Source organism: Onychomys torridus, chromosome 5 (genome assembly GCF_903995425.1).
Source record: "Onychomys torridus chromosome 5, mOncTor1.1, whole genome shotgun sequence".
In the NCBI taxonomy this organism is placed as follows: domain Eukaryota; kingdom Metazoa; phylum Chordata; class Mammalia; order Rodentia; family Cricetidae; genus Onychomys; species Onychomys torridus.
In genome coordinates, this window is record NC_050447.1 from 94,713,866 (window position 1) to 94,735,309 (window position 21,444).

General features: G+C 39.5%; 1 protein-coding gene and 1 long non-coding RNA gene across 2 annotated transcripts in view; one reads left to right on the plus strand and one right to left on the minus strand.

The window, feature by feature from the left end:
• Window positions 1-2,557, minus strand: part of Nme8 (NME/NM23 family member 8) — a 46,879-nt gene extending 44,322 nt beyond the window's left edge. The window contains exons 1-4 of the mRNA XM_036188892.1: window positions 2,525-2,557; window positions 2,390-2,447; window positions 2,112-2,218; window positions 70-141 (exon numbers count right to left, since the gene is read on the minus strand). Coding sequence (XP_036044785.1) covers window positions 70-141; window positions 2,112-2,218; window positions 2,390-2,447; window positions 2,525-2,557 — 270 coding nt within the window. The remainder of the gene's footprint in view (window positions 1-69; window positions 142-2,111; window positions 2,219-2,389; window positions 2,448-2,524) is intronic.
• A 3,484-nt stretch (window positions 2,558-6,041) lies between these two features.
• Window positions 6,042-13,268, plus strand: LOC118583433. Its single transcript, XR_004944937.1, has 3 exons — window positions 6,042-6,228; window positions 6,760-6,841; window positions 13,239-13,268. It is a non-coding gene; the product is annotated as an uncharacterized LOC118583433 (long non-coding RNA).
• The last annotated feature ends 8,176 nt before the right edge of the window (window positions 13,269-21,444 follow it).

Here is a 21,444-nt window from a genome sequence, read left to right on the forward strand (position 1 = left end):
ATGGTGATTTTCCCTGCTACCTACTCCTTCACAAGAATCTGACGAGGAGATGATGGATGCTATACTTACAAGACTAAAGAGGAACACAGGCTCACATTTATCTCTAAATGGCTGCAGAGTCACAATGCTGTCAGCTTCAGCCTGGAGGATAAATTATTTTATACAATAGCGTCAATATTTTATACAACAATGAGAAAGCAATATCCACACTATTCTGGGTCTTACGTTCAAATGATATAGAGATATACACAATTTTCTGGAGCTGCACCATTTTCTGGTTTTGTAATAGTTGCATTAAGGACCAGACTGCACGCATTAGCAACTCAAGCCTGTGTTATTTTGGTGCCTACAGTCAAACTCACCTCTGTTTCTACCTTCCTCACTGCCTGGTCCTGCCATTACTCTTCCAATCCAGCCCAAGTGTCCTTGATCCAAAGAATGTCTCTTCCTCCCTCCTGACAGGTCACTTCTGGCTCCATATTGTACTTGACTGTCCCTCACCCAAGGCAGACTGTCTCTTTCATACTGTACCACAGGCAAGTGTAGGCCTGCCTCACTTGCTTTGTTAAGAAAGCAATGATTTTCCAACTACATGTAACTCCAGCTCCAGAGGATCCAACACCCCTGGCCTCTTGTACACTCACACTCAACATACATGCACCCATACACAGACACCCCCTCACACACAGTAAAGACACAGACACAGACACACACACACACACACATACACACACACACACACACACACACACACACACACACACGCATGCACACACACGAGCACAAAATTAAAAATTATGAAGAAAAAAGGACAGAATGTTTCTACAGAAGGGGGCGGCTAGTTGAAACCATGTGAGGTCAGGAAGCAAACTGACTCCAAGGTGTGTTGAAGGGCGGGGAAGGTCTATGCTCAAAACATGCAGTGGATGGAGGTTTCATGTCTGCTCAAAGACTATGTAGTTTAGAGATCTGGAGTACACTGTTTGGGCAGTTTATACCTGGCTGACTCAGGTATGCATCTGTCTATTAGAAATGTATTTTAGGTTCTCTGGTAGTCCCATAAAAGAAACAGGTGAAAATAAAGTAATAAAATATTTTCCCTAACTCAATATTAGTTCAACATGTAGTCAATGTAAAAGTATTAATAATGTTTCATATCTTTTTCCATAATAAGTCTTAAAATATATTATTTTATAAAAATTATATTTAAAGCATATTTTAGTGATTAATATTCAATGAATAATTAATCAATAATTGGCCTCTAATAAAAAGTAGATTCACATAGCATATTACATTTCACAATAATTTAATTCTGTAATATCAATTTTTAAATTTTTTAAATTTATTTGTGTGTAAGGGAGAGAGAGAGAAAGGCAGATAGACAGACGAGAAATAGAGAGATTCTGTCTCTACTTTCATCATCTGAGTCCCAGAGAGCAAACCCGTGTCATCAGGCCTCTCAGCAAGTGCCTCTATCCACTGAACTAGTTCAACAGCCTTTAGTTTTAAGATTAGATTAATTAAAATTGAAAATGCATTTCTGTAATTGGTCTAGATAGATTTTCAAGTGTTCTGTTTAAACGCTAAGGCATATTGAACAATAAAATTCTAACCAATTGTTAACTGGATATAGAGAAATTGAATACAATCTGGTTAAATGAATTTGACCATAGTATTTAATCTCATCATTTTTTATCACCGACAGGTAAAAAGAGAAATGATTTCCTCTGAAACATTTGTGCATACACACGTATTTCTGGATCTACTCCATTGACACCCAGGACATAGCTTCCCATCTTCTTAACCTCAGGCACATATATTAACCATGTCGTGAGGTAAAAGAAATGTCAACAGATATATGTCCATTTTTATATTTTTCTAAGTTTTGCAGTCATGATGGTTTATCTCAGTCAGCACCCCAGGAATTAGGTAAAATCATACTAATTCTCAAACTGGAAGAACTAAATATATAGTAAAACTGCCAAGCAAAAATTGTTTGTTTAGAGTGAAGACTGACAGGTTGCTTAAGTTAAGATAATACTTGAAGTACTTGGGAGTCCTTAAGGCCCTAATGTAACAGTAAACAAGTTGAATGGAAATGAAAAGCTTACAACTGCAAAATGAAGAATCTCATCCTCATTCAGTTCATTTTTCAGTTTTCTGAATAAAGCTTGCACGGCTTTGCAAGGTCCACACCAGGCTTGGTAAACATCAATCACTAGAAGATGGTGACATTTGTCAAAAGGCAGAGTCAAAGGAGCTAGAGGCTGGGACAGTCCCATCCCAGGTGAGGAGGAAGGCAGCTTAGCAACACAAGAGTTGAATTCTGCAAGGTGTCCCCGGTGCTTGGGGACAAAGCCTGGATGCGGACAGCAGAGAGCCCCGGTACCTGTTAGGCCTTTGTTCAGCAACATGTCATCCCACAGGCTCTGACTATTGATGACTGACTGTGAAAAGCAAAACACTGTAAGATGTGGCAAGTGTCACTGCACCAGATACAGACCCGCTCGCGGGACAGACCCACCTGTAGCTGGATTTCACGCTTTTTGCTTGCCATTTATCTACTTCTGTGAGAAAAAGGAAGAGAAACATGAAACACGAGGGAATTTGAACACTATTATCTTTGTATACCCAAACAAGGTCTTCATGTACGTTCCAATTTCCCTTTAGAAAATACTGGCCTGCTCAGACTGGCCTCTAGAGAGGAGTCAGTGTCATAGGCAGACTAATGCATGCTGGGAACGGATTCTTCCAACAAACAAAAGAATGTAAGAATGTTAGGGGGTTCTGTTTAAAGTTATAGTCTATGTGTGCGTGTGTGTGCTTGCACATGTGTTCGCTGTGTATGTGCTATATGTGTGTGTGTGTTTAACATGTAAAGTCATACCGTGTGTGTTGTATGTGTGCGTTTTAATATTGTAAAGTTATACTATGTGTTCTATATTTTTTTAAATATTGTGATGGTCTCTTGCACCTTCAGTTGAACATGTTAATTGGCTGTGTACATACTCTTCAGAGCTGCTCACTCCAAGGTTATTGAGTTTTTAGAATAAAATCACGAATGTTCTCCAAAGCACATCATGACTTTTCCTTGCGTGTTAACACCAAGGATGGGTAGTAGGCGTTAAGGTGAAAGAAAGGGATAGCCTCTAAGACTACTTCCCAACGAAGGTGCTATGTACCATAGCAAAATGGGCCCTCTCAGCTAGACTGGGGCCTTAAAGAACATTTAAATTGGCTCTCCGTTTGGAGTTTATGGCCCTTGCTTGGTAGGAAGAGCCCCTGAAATTCAGTACCTAGACTGCTGAGTCAGGCCCAGGCTGAGGGTGGTAGGGCTCCTACTGTGCCTTCTTCCCCAGCAGGTCCAGCTAAAGGAGGGGATGAGGGATGCCTGGTATCACCCCCTGAAAGATGAAGAGCAAAGATGCCAACGTCCAGTCCTCGAGGCCTGGTCTGCCCTTTCCTTCCTGTGGTGGCGGCTCGAGGATCCTGCTCACAGCAGGTAGAACTGGGCACCAAACCCAAGAGCAGTTGGCGTCTAAAAACCCTTCACCACTCCTGCGACAGCCCCGGAAATATGATTTCCATCTCCTCAAGACCCCTCTTTTCGCTGCTTCCTGCTGAGCTGCTGTATCTGAGCCTGTCCTGGGTGTCCCCAACCCACACATACACACCCCACCCCCGCACTCCTCAGCATTTCTGGTTTCCAGGGAGGCTTCCGAGCAGACCTGACCACCTCTCTCCTGGCCTTTGGAGCCTTTGGGACTGGCTACGCCTTGCAGTGAAGGACACAACTTCCTCAAATTGGAGCAGAAGATGCGGGCCTACCTGCTACTCTGACTCTCCACCTTTGCTGAATCTACCCTCGAGTCCGCTCCTTCTCCACTTCCCACCTAGGAATCAGGCTCACAGAACTGTTTGGACTATTTCAATTTTTAGACTTACAAATATGTTGCCAAGAGGCTAAAAGCCACAATACAATTACCAGAAAAACAAGGTCCATCAATCCAGCAATCACTTACTATGTATACTTTATCTCAAGTCTGCAGTTTCTCTACCTATGCAGCTTTCTTTGGACTAGGATCCAGTCCACAGCCCATGTACTGTCAAGGAAGCATGTATAAACTGCTTATTCCGCCGGGCGGTGGTGGCGCACGCCTTTAATCCCAGCATTTGGGAGGCAGAGGCAGGTCGATCTCTGTGAGTGAGTTCGAGGCCAGCCTGGTCTACAGAGCGAGACCCAGGAAAGGTGCAAAGCTACACAGAGAGAAACCTTGTCTCAAAAAACCAAAACCAGAAAAACAAAAAACAAAACAAAACAAAATAAAACCTGCTTGTTCCAACATTCCCAACAAGAGAAGAAGAGTGAATGAAACATGGTATGCCTGCATTGCTAAGTATTACACTGATGTGTATGTAGGGCTACATACTGCTATTGGTATCTACAGGTGCTGACACAAACACACAAAAACTGCCAAGTTAAATTTTTAAACAAGAAAAGAAGACAGTGAACAGTGATGAGAATAATGACATTTATGTGTAATCAATCTATATATTTCCAAACCTTACCTATTTCTTTAGAAAAGTGTGTTATTTATTTGTGCACTTATTTTCTCAATACTTTTTCATATTCCAGGTGCCACGCAAGTCAAAATATAGTTAGTGTAAAATGTAACTATGTGTGTTTAAGAGGAATACAGTTTTCATCTGGGGTTGCAGCAAAGTTGTTAGGTCAGAAAAGCTGTTACATGTGTCTGCTGCATTTGGATACTGACACAGAAAATTGTACTATTACTTGTGTAATCAAACACATTAACTCTAAAGAAATAAAGCAAAAGCAATGTAAATGATGCAGAAAGAGAAGGTGATACTGAAGAGTGCCACGTTGAAAGGTGGTTAAAGATTGCAGACATGGTGTACACACTGAAAATATATTGTCTGTTTCTGGTGTGGTCATTCTTGCATTTCCATTTATTCAGTATTTTATGTGAATGTATGTCTTTTTGAAAAGCAGTGGAAGGCATACCTATGAAATGTCTATCTTGATATTATCTCCAATTCTTTTTGATTGTCCATGAATTCTTTTCCAGATTCATTTTAATTTCAGGAAAGTGAACTTTATCTGTTTTTTTTTCATCTACATTCACTTACTTTTCCAGGATCTCTTTTCCCCCCTAAGTTAATAACCTCCCCCTGCCCCCCAAAACATCATGGTGTAAGCCTTTCCTTTACTAGATGACTCAATTTTCTTCAAAAGATATTTTCTTCTCTATCTTTGGCAAAACAGCACAAACCTTGACACTGAAGGACTCAGAGTAAAATGTCAGCTTTACATTTCCCTTGCAGGCTGACCTGAGAGCATGTCTACACACTCCTTCCAATACTACTTCTCCCAAGCTCAAGTGACTGCCATGGCCATGTGTTTTGAGATCCACACTGTAAAAGACTAAAGCAAGAACTTTGTTAAAAAGTGGGCGTGTGTATGTGCACCTTCCCTATTTCCTTTGGTTGTTTCCTCTTGAGACAAAACTTGATAACAGTGTAGGATTTCCAAAGATAGAAAATGTGCCAGGAGGGCCATAGCCCAGCAGAGTGCTTGGCACACATGCATAAAGCCCAGGCTGCATCTCAGTGCAACCAAAAATCAGATATACCAATTATTGGGCTAGCTGAAAGTGAATTTCCTAACAAAACTTTCACAGAAATTCATGGATCCATAATTCCTAAAATACTAAAAATAGTAAGAGCTTAGAGAATATTCTGTTTGCTAATACTATTTAACTTATCCAATGAATTCTTGATCTTTTCACCTGAATGTATTCTTCCTGAAGTCCTTATATGAATTTTTCACTTTTTTATGTTTATAAAAACATTTTGTTGTTTATTGTCTCTAGTTGAAGCTCATGATTAAAAACGCGTAGTTGCAACTTCTCAGGATGTCCATCAGGTGGCAGTATACACTTCTGCGGCCATGACAAGCTGTGCAGGAGGAAATCGCACAAAAAAAAAAAAAAAAAAAAAAAAAAAAAAAATCTCTGATCAGGTGCTGCCTCCAGGGCTCTGAAGCTTCTCTTCCTGTAGTACACTGAGGATCGACTGCAACCTGGGACTCTCGGCTCCTACACCAGGGCTTTGCATCAATTATCCTGTCGTGGATTATTTTACCTCCCTGTAATAAAAGGACACCAGTTGGAGGCAGCAGGGCATTCCAGCCATTAACCTTCCCAGGTGACACTGAACCCCATGGTCCCAGGTTCTGTTTGCTTGCTTGCTTGCTTGCTTCCTTGCTTGCGTATTGGAGAGAGAGTCTCACTGCATACTCCAGGTTAGCCTCTTCTTGGCACAGTCTCTTTGTGTCATTTCTCTCTTCAAAATATGCAATAAACTGCACACTCAGTGTTTAAATACATTATTATGCATGCGGGTTTATTTAGAAATGCTTTTCTTCTATTCGATCCGACTGCTCTTAGCTCACCTTTCTGCAGTGCATTGCATGTTCCTAAAGCAAGAATCACTTTCTTGATCACAATTTCTAGAAACTCACCACCAGTTAAAGTAGCTTAAGGTGACCCTTATTGGGTTTCCTTCAAAAGCAATTATGCTCAATTGTTCCTCATGCCTATATAACCACAGTTCTTTAAGCCAGCTTCTAAGCCCTGGGAGAATTGAGCTAGTAACTTGAATGAATTGAGAATGCATTTTTGAGTGTGAAAAGATTATTATCCTGAATCTATGCCATTGCTGTTGATGAATTCTCAGGAAGTCCAAAGAACTTCTCATCTTATGGTTGTGGAAATTGAGACCCCAAACTGACAAGACAATAGCCCAAATAATAGACCAGGTAGGTGTGTCTTCCCTCACATGTCACCTCCTGCCTTTCAAGTTGAGAAAAACTGCTGCTGAGATGCACAGTACATTGCCTTCCCTCAGGGTCCCCACAACTGTGACTCCATTTTATTTATTTTTAATTTTGGTAGAGAAACCAGAGTCTTCATGTTACAGCCTTCTTTTTTAATCGTTTATTTTTATCTCATGTGTACGGGAATTTCACGTGTATGTATGTCTGTGCACCCAAAGCATATACTTCCCGCAGAAGCCAAAATCCCCTGAAATTGGAGTTACAGATGGTTCTTAGCCACCATGTGGGGGCTGAAAATCCAGCCCAGGTTCTCTAGAAGAGCAGCAGTGTTCTTAACCACCGAGCCATCTCCTCAGTTCATGGCCTATCCTTCTCAGTCACACTGGGAATTATGCAGTTATAGTAGCTTCACAGGCCATATGACAGCTAACCAAATAAGAATGGCCAATCCGATTTTTTTCAACTATTTATTGAGCATTGTACTTTATCTTTTAATAACTGTTCTTTCCATGCGCCAATTTAGTGAGTAGGTTGATTTTGGGTGTTTTAATTTTTAAGGTTCTATATGCATCTGGGATATTAATATACCTCTAGAAATTAATATTCTGTCAGATATGTATGATGAAGATCTTCTATAAATCTGTAGTCTATCTCTTCGCCCAGTTAATTTTTCCTTTGCTATAAAAGAGCTTTCTCTATCATGTAATCCCTTTAGTCAATTCTGGTATTATTTTCTGAGCTGTTAGAGTATACTTTCAGAAAATCTTTGCCTATGCCTACCTAAATCATGAACCATTTTCATCTGTTATTTTTAAGAAGTTTCAAATCTTGCTTTAGAGTATTTCATTTACTTCGAATTTGTTTTTGTTCAAGGTGAGAGATGGGAATCTGATTTCATTCCTCTGGGAGGATGTGCATTCCTCATCTCATTTGCTGAAGAAACGCCTTTTTCCAGTAGTATTTTTGAACCTTTGTGAAAAACAAATGGTTTTAGCTGTTTACATTTATTTCTGGGCCTTTCTTTCAATTTGATTGATATATGTGTGTGTGTGTGTGTGTGTGTGTGTGTGTGTGTGTGTGTGTTTATATGACAGTTTCACATGGATATTTTTCACTGTGTATCTGTAGAAGAATTTGAAATCATGTATTTTGAGATAACCAACACTATTCTTTTGCCTTTAGATTACTTTGGCCATTTGGGTCTTCTTTATTCTAAATGGAGTACAGGTGTGTTTTTTAGCTTCTGAAATTTAGTGTCTTGGAATTTTGACAGAAATTTTACTGACTCTATATTGAATTTGGTAACATAGCCATTTTCATAATATTAAATCTTCTTTCTGTTCCACTAACATGAAAAAAAAGAATGGCCAATCAGAAATGCTGTTCATCTTCTATACATGTTTATACAGTCATGCTCCTCCCACATCATCTCTTTTATTCACCCACTTTGGGAACCATAAGGCAGAAGGAGTTCTGTTCTTATATCAGTGGTTTTTGGCTTTTGTTTGAGAGACAAATCTTTGTGTGTTCAACCACTGGAATTGCATATTTTGCTTGGTAGATGAGAATTTTCTAGTCTAGCCTGATTAGTTCATTTGTATAGAAAAGTACATTCTCATCCCAGCAAATCTAAGATTTAAAAAAAAATCATCATTTTGCTGCTTAATAAACCTTCCCCCTTACACACATACAAAATATTTGAACATGTATCTAAAAATGAGGGCCTATATTTCATAATAACACTTTTCTGCATGTAACATGAAAGCCAAATTTTAAAAAATGTTTAGTAGTTTATTTTTCTAGGGGGAAAAAGAAATGCAGATGTAGACAGTTTAAGAAAGATGGCTTACACCCAAAACACCATCAAAATCCTGCCTATTAGTGATTCCTGTTCCCTGGGGTCTCCTGGTTTCAGTACCTTTATCCTTGATTAATTATAAAGGAAAATGTCAATAAATATGATGTGGTAGGGCCCAGGATAGGTGTTTTCCATAGATACTGTGGAAATGGAGGCTCAGGGGAGGCTTTCTGAAGGAAGCCAAGGGTGTTTCAGTGGGTCCTGGAAGGTAAGGAGACCTCACATAACATTTCCCTGCAGAGAACATGCATGTCCTGAAGACAACATGAATGTTGAATCACTTCACTGGGAGGCCAGGCCATGGGGTGCAGCTAGGTCAGCAGAGTGATTGTCTCCAAACAGGTAGGAGCTCCTCTGAGGAAGCGAGAATGAACCCCAATAGAAGTGAACCCAGTGAAGTATTACGCAGTGATGTAATGATTTCTGTAGTTTAAAAATCTACTCTGGCTAGGAACCAGAAAATGTGTTGGAAGCGAACGGGGAGAAATGAAGAAAACACAGCCAGGGAAGGCAGAGGAACAATCAATTTGGGAGAGAATGCTCGCTGTGAGGTAACAAGGAAAGGTAGCAGAAAGCATGGGTACTACCAGAGGATGGGGAGCACTTGATAGGTGTCTGGTGTGCCCCCAGCTGCTGCAATGCTGGGATGCCATTCCAATTCCAGATTGCTCCAATAAGGCAAGCTACTGGAATTTTGCCTTTGTTCTCCAAAGTAAATATAATTATGTTTATATTGTTGTTTATTAAACATGCAAAGTATTATGTTTTTTAAAAACAATGTGTATAGCTTAATTTAAGATACCTTATTGCCAATAAATGCTAATGTTTCCTTGTAACATGAATTTTATGGGAGTATCCAGCCACTTTCTGATTGGGTTTAAGGTCTGACCTGTGAAATGGGACCTGTGAAATATCTGACATTGTTGAAGGATACAGGTGACTAGATAACCCTAGGGAAAACCCCAATTCTATCATTATGCTAAATGAACATCAAATTAAAATGATTCCTAATGACTTATTGCTACACCTGCAGGTCAGAGCATATCTTAACCCTTATAGGAGAAGCATTTCCTTGCATTAGATGGCAGTTAACTCAGAAAAACCTCAACTGGTCAATGTACAGACAGTAAGGGACTGTGAAATGCTCAGCCCTAAATGGGACATTAGAGTCACACCCCTATCCCAAGTCTCAGGAGTCTTTGTAGAAGAGGAACATATTGTAAGAGATGGAGGTATTCGATAACATCAAAGATATGGCATTTTCCATCCACAACAGGACAGGTGCCATGTGCACTCATAATGATCATGACAGCATGCACAAGACCTGTACAAACTCCAGCCAGGCAAAAACCTCAGCATAGAGTTGGGGGAAAGTGAACCAGAAATCCCACCAGTAGCTGAACAGCTGGTATTTTTGGCTTCTGGGTGAGGAAGGTCAGTTTTCTTTAATGATGAGATCCCTTGTAAGATGACCACACACCAGTGCTAACTATACTCCCAGTACTATGTGGGCAACACAATTGGGAAAGGAGGAAGAGGAGGAAGAAGAGAAGGAGGAGGAGGAGAAGAAGAAGGAGAAGAAGGAGAAGAAATTTGAAAGTTGTGGAAAGGATGGACGGGATAGGAAAGTGGGAAGGCTAATTAATAGTGGAGATTGCGGGGGGGGGGGAGCATGTTTTCAGAATACATTGTATGGAATGCTCAAGTAATTAATGAAATTATTGGGGGGGACTGACCACAAAGGAGTAGACAGATCCATAGAACAGAAGAAAGCACTTAGAAATTTTTTAAGAGCTAATGGTATCTGGAGTATTAGAACAATTGCACAGACAGACCACACGAGATTGCTAAAACCTTCAATTTGGAAAAAAAAGAAAAAAGGAAAGTTATTTAAGCATGTAACTCCAATTAGATGGGTAGATTATGTAATTTATTACTGAGAAATTCTCCATATAGGAAAGACTAAATAAAAACAAACATTTGGCCAGATGTGAACTGATTAAATGAGTAAATACTTCATCTTATCTAATTTTCAAGTTCAAAATATTTATGGGTTTCTTAAAATATTTAATTTTTTTGTGAAGAGATATGCTTTTTTCCACACTTGTAGGGTGTAATAGCATCGGTGTTTACAAAGTATAGTATTATTAATTTTTAATAAAGAATGTAATTGGATGCTTGTTTTTAAAACATTGGCTTAATTTTTGTGTAAGAAAATTGCTCATGGGCTGGAGGATGGCTCAGTGGTTCAGAGCACTGGCTGCTCTTCCATAGGACTCGGTTTCAATTCCCAGTGCCCACATGACAGCTCACAGCTGTCTGTAATTCCACTTCTAGGGGATCTGACACCTTCACACCCATGCACATAAAATAAAGTTTAAAAAATATTTTTTAAAAAAGGAAAATTGCTCAAATGTCTGGATAAGCTTTTTAAACTTATTTCAATGCTGAAAATACTTCTTCACATGAGACTATGACTTTCAAAGGAACAGAAGAAAGGCTGTCTGTGTTCATCCTGTCACAATATAGAAGATATTCCATGTCAGGAGACTGTTCTGTGTTCTTTCAGTGTCTAGATCTCAATTGGTTTCTCTACTCAATTAATCAGGGTACTTTATAGTTAGTGAATCATGGTGTGTGTAGGGGATCAGAACATTTTGGAATTTTTTTTTAACAGAATAAGAAAACTTGTTCTAAAAAAAAATTCTTAATTACTTTTAAAAATTATTCATCTCATTTGCTTGTTTGTGTGAATGTGCATTCACAGTAGTGCCAAGGTCCTGTGTAGAGATGTCAGTTAGAGGACAACCTGAAGCATTTGGTTTTTTCCTTCCACTATGTGCATTCTAGGGATCAAACTCAAGTCAGGCATGGTGGCAAGGACCTTTGTCCACTGAGCCATCTCACCAGCCTGAATATTTATTATTGAAAGCATTTTTACTTGTCTACATTTGATATACTTCATAAGTTGATCTCATCCCTCTTATGCTGCTGGAGTAGAATACCACACACATACTAGTTAATTTGTGAAGAAAATAAACTTATTTTCTACAGTTTGGGAGTCTTGCTAAATCAATATCAAGGTGCTAGCAGAGGGCTAGGGGCTTTCCTATGGTAACCACATGGTTGATAAGGGAGAGTGTTGGGGACACAGAGGTCCTTGCACTCACAGAGAAACACTATGAGAACCAGGAATGTTAGTCATGCAGGTGGAGGGGTCTCCTTAATAGAGGAGATACAAACCAAATACCTGCATTCCACCCAGAAAGCTGAGAGAGGAGGTTGTTAACGACTTGGTGACCTTTTGGCTAGCTATGGAGGCAGACCTCACCCACCTTTTGCTATAGAGGAAGACCTCATCCAAATTTCCAAGAATGATTATTCCAGAATCTTCCCTTGCTAGACCATTATTCACCCTTAAGGGAGTTGTCACACGTACTTTATGGCATACTGGCCTCTGTGCTTTCTGTCAGAGACCACACTAGTTTCCAGGTCTTTTAGCTGTAGAACCAACCCTCATGGTCACATGTACTGTGTAGAAGAGTCTCTGTGTAGTCACACCTTAAGATTTATTGTGAATCTGGATATTGTGGGATATTTGTTTTGCTGTGTGAGTATGTACCTTTACCAAGGCACCTTCTGATTGGTTTAATAAAGAAACGAATAGCCAATAGCTAGGCAAGAGAGACTAGAAAGGACTTCTGGGCTAAGAGCAACTCCAGATGAATCTAGGGGCACAAAAGAGTTACCAGCCAGATGTGGAGGAAGCAGAGTGGGCAGTATGGAGATGAGGTGACCGAGCCACATGGCAGAATGTAGGTTAACATAAATGGGTTAATTTAAGTTATAAGAACTAGTTAAGAACAAGCCTAATCTAAGGCTGAGCATTCATAAATAATAAGTTTCTGTTTCATTATTTGGGAACTGGCTGTCAGTACAGAGAAAGACTTGCTGAACCTGGAATTGGACTGATTATACTGATTTTTGCCTGGAAACCTTTTCCCAAATTGTACTGTTTTAAATATGCTGACACTGAGTCACCTGATATTAGACTCCCTGAAGTCAGATCCAGGTTAACGAAGTCAATCTGCACTGGGTTTTCCCTCTTATTTCTTTGTAGGATTCACTTCTCTGTATGACACCTGCAAGGACCCCCTCAGGAGAGCACGAGCAATCACAAGCCCATAGGCCTGAGGGGAAAGGAGTTAACCTAGCCTTTTGTAGAGAACCATCCCAGGTAACACAAGGCCATGCTTGAAAAAGAACAGAAGTCAATTCACCAAAGCTGGCATTCTCAGGAACTTATTACATCTCAACACTGTCACATTGGAGGTGGACTTTAGTCCTATACATAGAACTTGAAAGGACACATTGAAACTACAGAATATCTAAGGTCCATTTTCATTAAGTCATGATTGACTAACACTAAGGAACAGATTGAAGATGAATGATATTCTGTATTTAGGGGTCTGTGATTTGTTAAAGGGTGCATACAAGTGAATACCCTAACTGTCATCACAGAACTTTTCTCCAGTGACTGATGGAAGCAGACACAGAGATCCACGGCCAAGCACTATACAGAGCTCCAGGAGTCCAGTCAAAGAGAGAGAAGAGAGATTCTATGAGTAAGTGCATCAGGATCATGATGGGGAAACATGCAGGAATGACCAAGCCAAACTAGAGGGAATTCATGAAAGTTGGATCAGTGGCTGTGGAACCTACATGGGACTGGACTAGGCCCTCTGCATGGTGAGACTGTTGTGTAGCTTGATCTGCTTGGGAGACCCCCTGGCAGTAGGATCAGAATCCATCTCTGGTGCATGAGCAGGCTTCTTGGAGTCCACTACCTATTATGGGACACCTTTTGCAGCCTTGAAGCATAGGGAAGGGCTTGGACTTGCCTGTACTGAATGTGCCTCCCCATGGGAGGCCTTCCCTTCTTGTGGGTGGGAATGGGGGGGGGGTTGGGAGCGTGAGGCTGGGGGGGCAGGAGGAGGGAAGAGGGGAATCTTTGATTGGTGTGTAAAATGATTTGAAGAATTTTCTGAATAAAAAAAAAAGAATATTCTTCAGAGTGGTTTAAAAGCAAAATCTGCTTCATCAATGCTCTTAGTTTTTGTTTATCTGAATTTTTAACATGAAGGATATTTTTCTCAGATATGAACTATGTTAATGCTGGTGGGATTTGGCGTTGGCTTTTCCTAGCAAATTGGAAGAACTCTCTGGCCTGGCTTTCACAGTTGTGTTGTCGGTGTGGCTTCCCTGTCTCTAGTTCCTTTAATTTGGTTGTTTTTATGATCTTTGTCTTAAGACTTCTGCAGTTTTTCTAGCATATGCTACAGGATTGATTTGTTTCCTCTGCTAGGGTTTAGAGTGCACACTGATACCTTTCATCTTGTTTGAAATAAACATTTTGAATGTTAGAAAAAGGGTGCATACAAATCTGTTATCATTACTAGAAGGTGGTGATAATTAATTTAGTTTGGGTATTTATCACCTGGTTTTGCTGGAACCAAGGATGAAGAGGGTTTGGGGCAAGGTGCACAACTGAGATATGTCTGTATAACCAGCTCCTGATGAGAGACACTGAGTAGCTTTGCACACGTACAGTGTTGGAAGAGCTTGAGACAAGTATGCTTTCTATTACCCAGAAATGGAAGAACAAAGATGCCAAGAAGGACATTACTTATAATGAATATGTAATTAAAGGTATTATGTATTTCTTGTGTTTCAAATAAACGAGTGAAATTAATGCCAACATTTAATTTTTATTTATTTTATTTTATATGTATGTGTGTTTTGTCTGCATGCATGTCTGTATACTGCATGCATACTTAAGTGCCCACGGAGGCCAGAAGAAGGTGTTGAATATCCTTGAAACGGAGTTAAAGATGGCTGTGAGCTGCCATGTGGGTGCTGGGCATTCAACCCTGGTCCTAAAGAAAATCATCCAGTGCTCTTAACCAGTGAGCTTTTTCTCCAGCCACCTAACTTTCTTTTTTTAACTTTATAGATTGGTTTATATGCCCAGAGAATTTGACGAAAGCATCTATACAAAACTGAAAATGCCAGACTGAAGTTACAGACTGCATGTAGTCAGCATGTGGGGGCAGTAGAATACACAGCCCAGCAGAGTATATAGTTTGAGAATGAGGACATCCAGGAACATCAATATTTAAGAACAGGTAGAATCCATAAAAGTTATACAAGAAAACTACAAGAAATCACCAAAACCAGCAAGAGGAGAAGATGTCAGAAGTCATAGAATGATGCAAAAAGGCAGAAAACTTAAAAAATGGGCCAGTCTTAAGTGTAGTCATTTATAGCATGATCCATGAAGCCTGAGCAACAAGGTCACAGAGTTGATATGATCTCAGTTGCAGCTGAGTCACATGGGAAGATTGCCCAAGAAGTGAATGTAAAAGTAAGAAATGGAGCCAGAACGAATAGTGCTTTCTAGAGTCTATGGAGTGAAGGAAGGAAGAGTCAATTGCCGAGGAAATGAGGTGGTAGAAGGCTTGTATAGTGTTAATAAGGTGGCATCAGTTTGACTATTTGAATCCGATTTAGCAGTCACTGGAGGAGAGGTTGGTGAACTGGGAGACAGATGAGAGGGCACAGATAGAGGGGACAGCCTCAGGTGAGAGGAATAGCATTTCTTCCAGCAAGATCCAAAACAGCAACAAACAAACCCAAAATCTCTCTGTGGTCTATTTTCTTCATTGTATTCATTTCTAGTATATCTATGCAAATTATTTCTATTAAAAACACCTTGACAGATCCTTGTGGTGGACAAATGCTACCAATAAAAAAAAAAAATCCTGTATGCTGGGCAGTGGTGGCACACGCCTTTAATCCCAGGACTTGGGAGGCAGAGGCAGAAGGATCTTTGTGAGTTCGAGGCCAGCTTGGTCTACAGAGTGAAAGGCACAAAGCTACACAGAGAAACCCTGTCTCAAAAAAAAAAATCTGTGTATAAAGGCTATATTGTATCTAGTTCAGTCTATAACCCCAATTATTTAAAATTGAAAATGCAAGATAAAAAGATTAAGGCATCCACATTATGCTCAGATAAATACCAAATAAAAATAACATATTATACATGCAATTCTTAGACAAAATACTCCCAGACATCAGTGAATATAGCTAGTCATGACTGTCAGTTTATAATTTCATTCTCCCATGCTCCTATCTTCTATATTCCTATGTGCATATATTCTTTGCTGCATATGTTTTATATATATATATATATATATATATATATATATATATATATATATATATTTCTCTGTACACACATCATTTATCAGGTGAATTCACTAAACCTTTATGTTTGTGTCATTTTGGTAAAAACACAAACAAATATTACTAATAGAAAGTGACCTGTTGAGTTTTGCCCAGATAGAAATTAAGATGCTGGGGTTGGGGGGATTTATTTCTTTTGTCCATAGGGAATAATGTCAACAAATCAGTCAACTTCCATGCATTTATGGCTGCTTTTTGATAGTCCTTTGCCCCAGGAAATGTTTCCTGTGAAGTCTCCATGAGGCCATATGGATTAACCATGGTCCCTATTGGCTTGGCCAAATTTCCTGATTTCCCATTCCACCAATGTTTTTGCTGCAGATTAAAACGTTTTAGTTGAAGACTTCTGTAGAGGTTAAATGATAGAAATTTATAATCCCTGCTTATGGTGAATATTCAGTATAATATTCAGTTGTTAACTATTTCTGTGCAGAGATATTACTGTAAACAATTTTTCTTAGTGTTTCTGTGTAGAATTATATTCCTTTTAAAACTTGCAAAAGCATCATTTAACAAAAGTCTCTATCATCAATTAGTAAAAGTAGAATGGGGGGAAAGCAGCAGATGGCCACTGCTGCTGTCCTCTGTCACTGAGTCATTGGTCACTAAACAAGAAAACAAAATTTGACTACAGCCTTTGATTTTAGGTCATCTTAACACCACTATGTCATCCGAGACAAATCACTCTTTCCACAGAATAAGAAAGGTCATGAATACCCGTGGCATATTGTTCTGTATTAAATTGTTGTGCTCCTCACAGAGATATAGTAACAAAGTTGATTTTATTCTCTGGCCTGACACAATAGAAAAAATAATGAAATACAAGAAACAATGATTTTAAAGACATTAACTAGCCATAAGCAAAGAAGGGTGGTGATCAACAGGCAATAGTAACCAAATGAAATGAGTTCCTCCTTCCACACTCCCTCCCCCCAGGGAACTGCTTCCTCCTGGACTCCTCCCCCCCAATTCTCCTCCCTTCACTTCCCCCCTGAAGTTCCACTTCTGCTGTTCCCAGCAAGTTGAGGAAAGGAGAATACAGAAGTACAGCAGGAACTCTGTTCGGTGTTCACAGAGTTGGGAGTGGCACATGATCCTACCAGGCATGTTGAAGTACTTAACGTGGTGAGTGTTGGGTGGAGAACTCAAAAATCACTGGCTGAGTACTGGGAAATTAATCACTGAGGTTGAACACAGCTGTGAACAACCTGGTTAATGAATCTTAGAACTCCTAAAAGGACTAAACTATATTCCAGGAAAAAAAAAAAATTATAAAAGCACCAAACAGTCAATATCCAGCCATGTAGAATTTCCACTAGATGCCATTGAATTTTTAAAAAAAATGACAGATACAGGGCTGGAAGGAGGACTCAGCAGTTAAGAGCACTTACAGCTTTACCAGAGGACTAGAGTTCAGATCTCTTATCAGGAGGTTCACAAATGTCTGGGACTCCAGCTCCAGTGGATCTGACATTCCCTTCTGGCTTTCATGGGCCATACCTCCACATGCCATATGCCACACATGTCCATACCTCCCCTAAACACACACACAAAATCCTTTAAAAAAATTATAGATGCATGTCTAAGCAGGAAAGGAACATAATGAGAAGCAAAGTCAATCAAGAGAAGCTAATTCAGAAGTGACATTGATTCTGTGCTGTGGGATGTTCTGTATGTTAAATGTGTTGCTCTGATTGGTTAATAAATAAAACACTGATTGTCCAGTAGCCAGGCAGGAAGTATAGGCAGGACAAGCAGAGAAGAGAATTCTGGGAACAGGAAGGCTGAGTCAGAGAGAGATGCTGCCAGCTGCCGCCATGACAAGTGAGATGTAAATCACTGGTAAGCCATGAGCCATGTGGCAACTTATAGACTAATAGAAATGGGTTAATTTAAGATAGCAGAACTAGATAAGAAGAAGCCTGACATGGCCATACAGTTTATAAGTAATATAAGTCTCTATGCTTTTACTCAGTTGGGTCTGAGCAGCTGCAGGACTGGCAAGTGAGAGAGATTTGTCCTGACCAGAAAAACTCTAGCTATAATTCTGAGACAGCAGACAAGGTCATTCCTGTAGTTTGGATCTTAAATGTCTCCCCAAAGCCCACCTGTTATAAAGTCTTGACCTCCAGCCAGTGTTACTGGAACCTTTAAAAGAAAGCTGTCAGGTTACTGACATGTACTGAGGGTTGTCAGTGGACTAAAGATCACACCATCCCTTCAGCATGATAGTGGACCCCACCCTCTTAGCATCCCCTTCACAGTTCCTGCACAAATAGAATGTAAGCTGCCTCTTGGATTTGTGAACATGCAGAGCTGGCTGTGAGTAACCACTACATATTTCCTCACTGAATTCTTTTAGGTGGAAACTGTCTTGAAACTGAACATTATGTATCGCCACTAAAGTACTTGTTGGTGTTATAGGCTTGAGCTTGTGTAAGAAAATAGAGGGGAATAAAAGGAGAAAAGTAGACTGGTAGTGAGAAAGTCTTTCTAAAAACAAGAAGGTGGTGAAGGGAAACCTTTAAGAAGATGTAATAAGATCACACTACAGGAGACCAAACCCCTGTAATATATTCCATCTGAGCCGCAAGAGCTACAAAATGAGCTCATACAGAATTCCAAAGAAGTGTATTTTTGTTGTATATTCAATGATTTACCTAGTCATATAGAAATTATCCACCATTTTTAACATCACACCATTTTACTTCACAACCAAAGAAATGGTGCAATTATTTTGTGTATTTAATCTCCAGTGATTCTGTATGCTCTCAATATTTCCAAAAATTCTTAGACAATGTATATTCTAAGTTCTATGCTTCACAGAATTGTCATTGTTCCTGTCCTCTCTCCATCCCACTTTCCTATGTTGCATTTATTTGCCTAAAGTAACAATAACCTGAGATCTTATAACTTTAAAATGCTTCCAGGCACTTACATAATTTTCACCTCACAAGAATATCCCATGACAAAATATGTATGTAATTGGCCTCAACTTCTAGACTCTAAAACACAAATACAGTACTCAGAGATATATTGACTGCTTAGCCTGAGATAGGTCTACTCATTCTAGCCTTAGATTGAATTCTGAAGCCCTGTATGTCAACAAAGATACCACTACAGAGGCTCAAGAGACCTTATTTATCTTTGTAGGTAATTGTACTTCATTTTATTTTATTAATTTATGTGTGGGGGTATTTAGCCTGCATTTATGTCTGCATACTTCTTGTGTGTTTGGTCTCTTTAGAGTCTAGAGAGGATGTCAGACTCCTTCAAATTGGAGTTATGGATAGTTGTAAGACAACATGTGGGTGCTGGCAATCAAATGGGGTCTTCTGGAAGAGAAGTCAATACAGATCAGTCTCTAAAGTCTTGCAGGTCTTTTCTTATTGGTGAAATTATTCCTATCAAAAACCTTTTCTAGAAAATTTTGCCTTTAATTTCAACTGATCATGATATACATAGAGGACTTTTCCCTTCAAATTGAGCAACTAGACTTTAATCATTGGACTTTGAATGAAATCAAATTTTACTATGTAGTCAATATGTTTTATCTATCAAATGCATGGCCTATGACATTTGCTTTCATCTGTCTCTCCAAGCACTGGGTAAAGAAAACTAAGAATCTGTGTGCGTTGAAGAAGACTGTGTCATTCAGGAGGCCACCCTTTGTCCATTGCCACAGGCTAGCCTTAGAAAACACCAAGGCTGCTGTGTTTTTAAAAATTCCTATGCCAAATACAGTATTCATGAAGAGGAGTCCCATCAAGACACAGAATAGAGGAAAATTGAAAGTAAAGGTAAGGCTCCTGTAAGATACTAGACTGTCCTCACTATGGCCTAGGAATGCCAATTTAGATGATCCCAAATTCCATTTTCCAACATGGTAACAGTTTGATGAATTTTTGTAGTAACAGGACAAAGAAAGTAATAAATGAAGGCACCCTTTCAAAACATGGGTGGATGGCCAAGTGAAGAAACCTCTATTATAGGTCCCAGATACTACCTAGATAATCTTGGTCTTTGGGTTGTTGGAAACTAAGGCTTTGTTAAGTTAATATATTTCACTAACTTTTATCTGTTAGTCATAGATACTGTATCCAAAACAAAGGTGGGCAAATGTCCTATAATAGTGTCCAATAGGATTGAAACATTCCATCCTACAGGAAGTTCCTTAAGCAGGAAAGTAAAAAACTTGAAATAGCTTCAGGAAGTCCCTGAAACTGACCAGATTCACAAGGCCCCTCCCTGACAGAATAAGCAGAAAAAGCTGGAAAAACCCCTCAGAGGAAGGGAAGATAGTGGCAAAGGAGATTCTTAAGAGGAGAAAAGCTGCAAAGAAGACTCTGAGTCCAGGCCAGCTGCCTGGAAGAGGTTTAGACCAGAGTCACTTGGAAGGAAACTCTCCAATCTATTGAGCTGCCTTTAGTTTGTGCAGTGTCATTCAGGTTTCTTAGCTTTCATGAGCCCTGGCCCATGCTAGGGTGGACCTTGGTGATGCAGCTGTCCTTGAGTCATTTCTGTTCCTGTAAGTCACCCCAATAAAACTCATTGGTTTACCAAGCTGGACTTGGTGCTGTCCATATTTTGTTCAATCGTGGGATCCCTATTGGGGGTGAGTAGATGTGTGTTGCATCTCCTGATGAAAGATCTTATCACACAACAGCAAGTAATGCTATTTAGTGGTTAAAGATAGTCCAAGATAAACTGTAATTAGGATCTGGAGATGCAACATTCCCACCTCACCACAGTAATCAAAATTCTAATCGGTTAACTGACCATGCAGAAGGTTCAGTTGAAAGTGTAATTTCTTTCTGAGAACTTTAGTTCACAGGAGAAAAGCAGATGATGTACAGAACTGAGGAGCATGGTGGAGTGTATCCGCTGTTATGGCTACATAGAGAACAGTTTCAAAGTAGGTGGAAAATCCTCAGTCTCTTTCTATCCATCTATCCCTCTCACTCAGTCTTGGACACAGAAGTCCTAAAAAAGAAAAATCAAAACCAAACTAGATTTCTAAAAACCAAAAGCACTGAAATAGAATTGAAAAAAAAAATGTCTTTGATAGCTAATAACTATACTGCACATGGCTGAAGAGACAAGCTGGAATACATCTCAACAGAGGCTCCAGAACTTACTTAAACAAGTAAGTCCAGAGCCATAGCCCTTCTCTCTCTCACATACATTAACTCAAAATAGACCACAGACCAAAAGGTAAAACACAGAAATAGAACCTCAAAAGTGAGCAGAAGAGAGAGGTCAGGCAACCTGGGATTGATGGTTCCTGAAGACAAGAGGAAATAACTCATAAGGAATGATTCCATTAAAGTAAAAAAAAAAAAAATCTACTTTGAAAGAGAATAAAAAGACAAGTAGACTGGGAGAAAATATTTATGCTAGATATAATTGATTAAGTATGCAT